We start from the raw sequence: 9,374 nt of genomic DNA on the forward strand, positions 1-9,374 counted from the left end.
ATAGTTACGCAACCTTGGTCTTAGGGCCTCTCTTCTGGAAACAAAAAGTCCACGCTGTAAGACTTATTCGTTCAATAACGAAATATTTCTGAAAAAATATCACCTATTCGGAATTTATGACTTAACACCGTGCCGATTTTTTCCGTTAAGTTTAAATTTGTAGAATGATAACAAGGATATTTTAATTAGCCTCGATAAGAACGACGAAAAGTTAATGAAACAGAGCGGGCGAGGGTTGTATTATTGGTCGGGGACCGCAAAGTACTTCGCCGTGAAAACACGTCTACAAATGTTCTTAAACGCCTTCCACACTTCCCAGCAAGCAGATGAAATCCATTCCCCTTTGCTGTTCTGACAGGATATGACTCTGCTGGTTTTTGATTGCACAAACTTAATCACTGTAAAAAATAGTCAAGTACTCATCAAGGATGCGGGTTAAAGAGGTTGTCTTCGCGATATGCGTAACAAAAGAAGACAACCAAACAAGAGAGGCCGTCAGTAATCAGTCAAATCGTTACTAGTCAGCCTTACATCCTTGCTGGCATTGGAGAAGAGGTAAAGAGATCCTGGTCCTTAGCTCAATCTTGAAGCCATGTCCTGACCAGCTGTAGCACGCTTTTGCGGAGTGTCTATATTTACTAATCCAGGTTGAGTGACGGCTGGTGTTAACGTGACAACCAGTGGGGGAACCAATAGCTAACTTGGCTTTAAATAAGCTGAATCATTACGCAAACACTTAATCTTTACTTCTTGAACAATCTCTCCATTAATGCAGCGAAGTTTGGTCCGTCAAAATGACAGCAGTAGGTAAGTGTAGATTAGCTCTTTCAGGTCTTAAACAATTCTGATAAGTATTTCAATCGACCGAAATAGTAGTGCGGTTTATGCATGTGTTATGCAAGCAGTTAAGAACTTTCTATTTAATGCGCAACAACAGGAATTGAAGTGACTTAATATTTACTCGTATTGGTTTTGAGTTCAACCATCAACTGGCTAGAACGTAAACTTAGCTGAGACGGGATGCACAGTTTTAGAGGGAAGAGCTCTCTTGAACGGAACTAATTTCTCGGTCAACCTTCGCTTGGGTAAACCACATTGTAAGATTCAGTTGTCTTTGTTACTAGTGTCCTCGTGGGTTTGTGGATACTTTTCTTCGTTGAAACTTAGTGGGAAAAAAGTAATTATACTACGGAACAGTTAATTCTATGTTTTGAGCATCAAGTTGTATTTCAAATATTGCGTTTAAAGATGTTATTGCTCTGTGCGATGTTGATTTAGAATTTCGCGCAGTCGTTTCTAGAATTGTCACGCAATGTGGCTAGTTCGTTGCGTGACTATGAAGTTATGATGGGCCTTAACAAGGACGAAAATTTGGCGTAACTGATGAAATATCACTCGCAATTATTCCTGTTCTGATCCTGCTGTGTCGCAGCAGGCGAAGACGTGGCGGTACTGTGTGCCTTTTAGTGCCAAAAAAAACTTCGAGTCCACGAGCTCCTTGAACAGCGGACAGTTATCGGACCTGGTTAGACTCGTGGATTGAAAATTATGAAATATTTCTTATTAGCGAAATACAAAGAAAAATACCCGAGTCTTAAGAGAGGATTTAGGTCGCAGACCAACTGATGTACTGTGTGTGTGTGTTTTTTTTTAACTATATCGTGTGATTCCCTTGCAAGACGAGGATCTACTTGAATACTGCGAGTTGAAAATCGAATAACCCAAATTACTCTGAAGTTTATCAACGCAGTCGGCCCCTTACTTCTGTGTAAATCCTTCTGTGTTTTAACTTCTGTGTTTGGAATGAAAAGAGATTTGGACAACAAAACGCCGACAGCTTTATTCCCGTTCAAACGTCGATTATTACGTATTTGCTTTCTTATGCAGAACCGTAAGAAAAAAAATTATAGTAAAAGCAACGAAACAAAAAATGAAACCAAAAAAACAATTAAAAAGGTGTCACGAGAAGCGAGCGTGACGTGCGTAGATTGATGTGCAATTGCGAGGGTTTCGCGTGATGTAGAAATCTCTCTTTTTGTAAGGAAAGGCCACTGCCTAAGATTGAATCTATGTATGATTGCTTTCACGACTACAGAGGTACAAATATAATGAACTATGAAGTTTTAAAAAATTCAATTCAACTTTTTTTTTAAATGCGTTCACTATCTTTTATCTCGGCAGCAGGAGGACACTGTGGGTGTGGGCCTGGGTATGCTACACCCCTGGATGCCATGAAGGGTCCAAAGGAGACAATTGTCTACCTGCCATGTATCCTCACAAATACTGGAGTGGACAAACCGGACTACCTTGCCACTGTTGATGTTGATCCCCGCTCGGCAACTTATTCAAAGGTAACACCATATATAAGCCATGGATAATGAGTTATTCCAGACTCTGGACCTAGAGGTTGTGAAAAGTGCATTTTAGTACCAAAAGGGGAATTCGGGTATTTAAAAAAAGAATATATTTTTGACAAGAAATAGCCTGACTTATGTCTTCTTGAACGACCGAGGACTGAAAATGAGGGGGTCGAGGAGTCTTTGGATTAATGTAAACCCCTTCGCTTAAGTTAAATAAAGTTAGATTTTCTTCTTAGCAGTACATCCAGGCATGCTCCAACAATATCATGAGGTAGCCGATATGAAGCCCTTTACTTCACCTTGCCCCCACACCACCCTAGCCTCACCCTACCCTACGCCACACCCCACCCTTCCCCAACGAAAACTTTCGCTCATGTCCCTGGGAGTAGCAGGGTGTCCTCAATGCGAGACTGGATTGTATCACATGATTCCTAGAAAATACTGAAGAGTATCATTTTGATTTCCTATAATTTTTATGAACGACATTGTAGTTTCTTGGTATTGCGAGCCCTGGGAAAACTCGCAACGAGTATGAACTGCCGCTTTACCGCTGATAGGGAACTGTGAACTTTTCGTCGCTGTGATTTTCGCAGGTCATTCATCGTTTGCCAGTACCTTACAAAGGAGACGAATTACATCACAGTGGATGGAATGCTTGTAGTAGGTTAGTCTTACTGTAGTATGGAACTTTTAAAATAACATGCGTATCAAGCAGGTGTGTGCACGGCGATTCCAACTCTCCTTGGTAAACGATTTGTTCCCAACAAACCTCATGAACACAGCCCCTCGCCCCGTAACGTTGGAGAAAGGAAAAGGAGAATTGAAGATGTGCGCATGTCTTCTCGTTCACTTGTGCCAGTCTAAGACGCGCCTGGCTAATCGAGTGCCTGCTACTTGGTAAATCTCTGAGAAAATCCGTCTGCGATCCCTAGTCCGCGGAAATCAACCCGTAAAACAAATTTATGACCACAGTAGTGATGAAAAATTTACTTTACTAGATAGGAATTAATCGATCGATGTAGATGATGATAAAATGTTTGCTATCATAATTATTATTATTATTATCGTTATAAGAAGTATTACTGTTATCACCAGGATCATTAAAGATAAGTCATGGCGTCGATTCCTTCTCCGTAAGCCACAACTAACATAATCTCAGAAAAAAAAAACCACAGGTGGCGGTTCTTCATTGAGAAACTTTTTGGAAACGCAGTAGTCAGCTCCGTTTGGGAGAAAAGAATAAAGACCCTTGAAATTAGAAGAAATGTTGTCATTGTGGGATTTAAGATGTGCTTTTCAAATTATTTTTCGGTGTAGTTGATGACCGCGCAGCTTTTTTTAGTTGTGTCTTAAGTATGCTTTCATTTTCTAGTTGTTTTGGTGACCCAAACAAGAAGAGAAACCGCCTCATCATGCCTTCGTTAATTTCTGGTCGGGTCTACATCTTTGATGTGGGAGGCAATCCAAGAGCGCCACAGATACACAAGGTAGGAAAAACAACAACGCCGTCCTATTTGCACTATATTTCTCTATTTTCTCTTAAAGTAATGGCCAAGATTCCTATACGGAACGATACTAATTTTTTTAAGGTGGAGATTTTTAAAGATTCTGAGACGTTATGCTGAGAGGGATCTTATTCCCGACCTCTGCAGATCTTAAAATTTTTCTTGTCTCGCCTTTTTTCTTTCTTTTTTTTTTTTTTTGAAGGCATGGTGAAGTAGTGTAGTGATGAGTGCGCTGCACTCTGGGGGAACAGGTCCCGTTGTCAACTATGGCTGAGTCTCTAGGTTTGGTGCCCAGCGGTTCCTTTTGCTCTCTTTTGCCCTCTTGTGTTCGCATTCGACTTTTCTCCCTTTTTCGCACGTGGCTCTTTTCTTGTTCGCTCTCTGAGCGATTACCTGTGAGAACAAATATGAGTTTATGCTCGTTTACACCCAGGAGTATAGATAGTTATTGGCGAAGTTTTTAGGCAACCTGTAGAAATGCTATGGTATGGGGTGCGCTTGACTTGCATACCATTTTGGAGAGATGGGATGCACTGCCAGTCGCTTGTGCTACAGAACCCGGCCACTAGTGGTTATAAGCCTCTAGATTTTAAGACTTTACCTTACACTATAAACATGTGTTGTTTGGAACAGATAATCCAACCGGAAGAGGTTGCCAGTAAAACTGGACTTGGTTATCTTCACACAACGCACTGTTTGGCTAACGGAGAGGTTATGATCAGTTCTCTTGGAACATCTGATGGCGAGGGTGAAGGTAAGGTAATAAGTTTTTTACCGAGGGTGATTACGAGCTTCAATTGAATGAAGCTTTAAGATTTTTTTTACTCTTGAAGAATACCGTAATTCCGCCATTAACACTCAAGCGCTTATTATAAATGAAAGTTTGGACGGAAGGCGCTTATTATCTCTCATCGCTTATTCTAAACTTTCTTTTTCACTACAGTTTCTATCTTAAACGTTCTTATCTTATAAGGCAACGTTAAATTGTAAATCTTTCTTGTTCTATAATAATTTCCTCTCTTTGATGAAAATAAGAGTCGTTAATTTGTCTGGAGAAAGTTGGGACGAGTAGGGTATGCGTCTTTCTCTTTCAGGTGGCTATGTCATTCTGGACGGCGAGACGTTTGACGTCAAAGGACGGTGGGAGTCTGGGACCCCTCCACCTCTGGGATATGACTTTTGGTACCAGCCCCATCACAATGTGATGATCAGTACGGAATGGGGCGTGCCCAAGGCACTCACTAAGGGATTTAAGGTGGAGGATGTTCAGGCGGGTAAGTAGGGTCTTAACGTATACACCATTTGAATAGGAAAGTGTGAAGACAACTTTAACTGAACTTCCACCTTGAAGGAGGTACCACATGCCATGTAGTTTTGTTTATCGTGAATCGTGTTTGACTGGAACTCCTTTTTGAAGAATGCCAATTGCAATTTTCACAGGGCCAAACATTTCACCAAATTTGTTCTCGAGTTCTATGGTATATATAGTTCTATGTCCTTTGGTTGTGCATGGAATAGATAAATCTCTTGCTCAAAATCTCTGTATTATTAACTTGTGCTCATCGTTGATTAGTAACTCTGGGATATAACTTTAATTTCGAATGTCTCAGGCAAATATGGATCACACTTGCACGTGTGGGACTGGACTTCACGGACCATTCAACAGACGATAGACCTGGGAATGGGTACCATTCCCCTGGAGATAAGATTCCTGCACGATCCTCGACAGCCCCAGGGGTTTACGGGATGCGCTTTGAGCAGTACCATCGTCAGGTTTTTCAAAAATCAGGTAAGGTTCCGAAAAATATGTTTTAAAAAGTTGTTTTAATTATATTTTATTCTTGCTAACGAAGTAATCGGTACAGGAGGTATGTGGTCAGCTTGTTCAAAGAAGCAAACCCGTTTTCAAAGAGAATTCCCTCCATTGACATCTCATCGTTGTTGCCTTTTAGAATGACACTTGGAGCGCTGAAACGGTGGTTAAAGTGCCAAACAAGAAAGTTCAGGGATGGGCTCTAGCGGAAATGCCAGGTCAGGATTTTCTCTCGTACCCAGTCTCTTTTTGTGCTTTGGGCTGTCGCGCAATTTTTGCTACAACAGAACAGATGATTGACTCCTTACAACATTTTAGTTGATTAAAATTTTAAAAACTGCTGAAAATTGATGTCAATATAGTCCGTAAGGTAGCTGTGCTACTTCGCGGCAAAATTTTCCCTTCCCCAGTTGCTAAACATTTCTTTACAGATCAATTATGAGAATTAAGTTATATTCAAAATGATGCTTTCTTTCTCGTGACCTTGTAGAGTATCATCGCATTTGTAGGATGATTTTGTGTTTTGTAAGGCTAGGTGGCATGTTTACCACCTCTGGTAGTTTAAGGTAACGATGGTATCCTTTTTACTTAGGTTTGATAACTGATATCCTTCTTTCGTTGGATGACAAGTTCCTGTATTTTAGCAATTGGCTTCATGGAGACATCAGACAGTATGACATCACAAATCCTGAGCACCCAAAGCTTGTCGGGCAGGTATGTGCGTGCACACTGATCAACACTTTCATGTCTCCTCCGTGTGATATCGTTGAATATAAAACGGCTTTTCTGTTTTCTAATTGGCTGTCTTTTAATTGTCATGGTATGAAGGTTTGTATAGATGAATCATAGCAAGTGGTCAATTCTCGTATGATATGAGTTGGGATACCAGGGCTTGAAATTATTCATTGTTAGTACCAGATCCCTGGCAGGTCTCTCGCTGGCTGGCTTTGCTCAAGTTCTAAAACTTGCTCGCAGGCGAAGAAACGCTGGTGCCGCAACGCTTATAATTGGGACCTTAAGCATTTAGGACGGAAACGCCTAGAAAGACGTCGATTTAAAAATGAATACATATTTTTAGTTGGAAGCTCGCGGAAATTATCGGATGTATTTACCATCTCTTACGGCGCCGCAAGTTAACCTCAGCATAACGTATGAGAGCGGCTTTGAGTTCCAAATGGAAACTTAACTAATTTTCTCTCCGGGTTTCCTTTCTCGGACCACGCAAGGTTTGATGATTTCACGTTTTTATTTTGCAGAGGACTGCTAAGAAATGTACACAGTTCTAAATCGCACGTGCTAAGCTATTGTTCTGTTTATTAGGTCTTTTGTTTTGCCAAGTCCTCGTAGCCGTCACCGTCGTGGTTTACGAAAGGTCCCCAAAGTGGGCCTGCTCGTAGTTTAGTACTTTTGTTACCTTGTTCTTTCTTGTTGTGGTTAATATTTTTCCTAATGATGAATTTTAAAAGTTATTGGCTTCAACTAAGGGTCTTTCGTACAGTTAGTTAAGAATATCGGCACGTCTTTAAGTCAAATCACCACCTCTGAGGCCTCACAATGGGGCAAAATTGGATGGACGGAATATTAAAAGTTTATCTGAAAATGTTCTTTGTTAGCTGTTTATTGGTGGAAGTATTGTTAAAGACGGTCCAGTGAAGGTGATAGAGGATTCTGAATTGAGTGGACAACCTGAGCCGTGTTACGTGAATGGAAAACGAGTACAAGGAGGACCGCAGATGATTCAGTTGAGTTTGGATGGAAAACGACTGTACGTTACTACATCACTATACAGTGTATGGGACAATCAGTTCTACCCTGACCTGGCCAAGTAAGAATTATTGAAATATTCTCTCGTGACAATTAAAAACATAAAAGAAGACATCGCCACGTTGTTTCACGTTAACGTCAAATGATAAACCAACTATTCGGTTGAGGCAACTGCCAATCTCTTGAACTATATCGGCTTTACATAGCAATGACAATGGGCTCATCCTCGGGGAAAGAAACTCTCTTGTTCACCGGTAGTAGAAAGGAAAAAAACTACAACAACGAATTGATCAAAACGATGGAGGCTAGGTAAGAAGTTGGAACTGAACGAAAAAAGAAGTGAGGTAAACTCTGAAAATATCATCTGTGGGCTATAAAAACTCCATTCCTTTGATTTCATTGCGTGGTTTGTTAGTTTGTTCCTTCGCTGGCTTTCTGTTGCTAAAATTTGTTGCTTGTTGTATGATTTTATTTAGTTATTCATTTATTTAGTTGTTTTCCGATTTCTTTCTCAGGAAAGGTTCCATGTTACTGCAAGTAGACGTTGACACAGTGAATGGTGGTCTTAAGTTGAATCCTGATTTCTGTGTGGATTTTGGAGAAGAACCCTACGGTCCAGCTCTCGCTCATGAAGTTCGTTATCCGGGGGGAGACTGCTCCTCGGATATATGGTTGAGTGAAACCAAAGCTGCAAAGTTGTAGGCTAAGATTTTGCTAAAGGGATCATAAGTTGATAACTTATATCCGAGTGTTACCGGAAGGCGTAATATATTTCAATGTTAAGACTTTTTTACTTACGAAAAATAAGTTGTCAAGTGGAACTAAATGATGTTGACACCGAATAAATTAATGCGAAGGGCAAATCTAAACTGCATTATGACGTTGGAGTATACATTGATTCCTCAATAAAAGTGTACTATTAAATAAATTGCTTTTTTTTACTCACCATTTTAATAGTGATTTTGTTTTTGTGTTGGATCGATAACATGCACCCATCTCAGACGTGATGTGTTTCTTAAAATTGTACCCCGCTTCTATTGCAGGAACATGAAAAGTGTGTTGGTCTTCTAAAAAGGCCATTTGTGCGTCGTTTTTCTTTGTTGTGGAATTTGCTTGTATTCAAATATTTCTCCCAAGTAGACTACATTCTATTAGTATGGAATCAAACAAGGAATTAAGATAAATAAGCATATATATATATATATATATATATATATATATATATATATATATATATATATATATATATACAACTAACAAAAGCGAACGGCTTCCTTTCATAGTTCGACTCTTTTTTTTTAGGTTCGTCAAACTGGGTTACAAATCGCCGCCCAGGCTCTCCAGCGCGTGTAGTAGAGCTATGAGTTTTTCACATGTTAGCTTCAACAACTAATTTAAAAGCAGGTGAAAACACTGTGTGAAAGGAATTACATTTCCACAAGCTTTCCGAACTGCTTTTCAGCAGCCTCTCACATACATTAGAAAATTGCGGGTGAAATTAGTCTGAAAATCGCATGAATACTGTGACCAGACGTTGAACGCTAAAATGCGCCTTGTCCTGTTTTGCCACCAAGATATTTTTCTTTCCTTTTTGGAAATGGTACGTTGTAAAAACAAGAGTTTCAATAAGAGGTTTTTTTCTTCTCTTGACTTTTCAACTTTAATCAGCCTCGACCCAGACCCCAGAACTCGTGTTCAAACACACAGGTGCTCAGCGCGCGCAACATGTCGCGTGCTCTTTTGACGCAGATTCGAAACTTATCAATTTTTGTTTCCGTTAACGGATATTTTACACTTAATAGTGATGAAGCATGGGTCTCGCAGTCCATAAAGGGGAAGAAACCAGTCTGAAAAAAAAACGGTTTTTTAAAAGAGCGATGTTAGCATAGCTCACCGAAGATGAGTTAACGTTTGATTAAAATTACCTTTTTG

At 40.0% G+C, this 9,374-nt stretch overlaps 1 protein-coding gene across 1 annotated transcript; it reads left to right on the forward strand.

The window, feature by feature from the left end:
* Positions 1-679: 679 nt before the first annotated feature.
* Positions 680-8,390, forward strand: LOC131775952 (methanethiol oxidase). Its single transcript, XM_059092075.2, has 11 exons — positions 680-807; positions 2,182-2,351; positions 2,954-3,024; positions 3,733-3,847; positions 4,499-4,619; positions 4,960-5,139; positions 5,476-5,654; positions 5,818-5,896; positions 6,271-6,392; positions 7,292-7,503; positions 7,958-8,390. The coding sequence occupies exons 1-11, from the start codon at positions 795-797 to the stop codon at positions 8,142-8,144; spliced, it is 1,449 nt and encodes a 482-aa protein (XP_058948058.1). The 5' UTR covers positions 680-794; the 3' UTR covers positions 8,145-8,390.
* The last annotated feature ends 984 nt before the right edge of the window (positions 8,391-9,374 follow it).

This window comes from Pocillopora verrucosa, chromosome 1 (assembly GCF_036669915.1).
Source record: "Pocillopora verrucosa isolate sample1 chromosome 1, ASM3666991v2, whole genome shotgun sequence".
Lineage (NCBI taxonomy): Eukaryota > Metazoa > Cnidaria > Anthozoa > Scleractinia > Pocilloporidae > Pocillopora > Pocillopora verrucosa.

Bases quoted from the DNA above. Each gene is read 5' to 3' on its own strand.
- LOC131775952 (XM_059092075.2), top strand. The intron at 3,025-3,732 runs GTTAGTCTTACT...TTCATTTTCTAG, and splicing joins GGATGGAATGCTTGTAGTAG to TTGTTTTGGTGACCCAAACA. The intron at 3,848-4,498 runs GTAGGAAAAACA...TGTTTGGAACAG, and splicing joins GAGCGCCACAGATACACAAG to ATAATCCAACCGGAAGAGGT.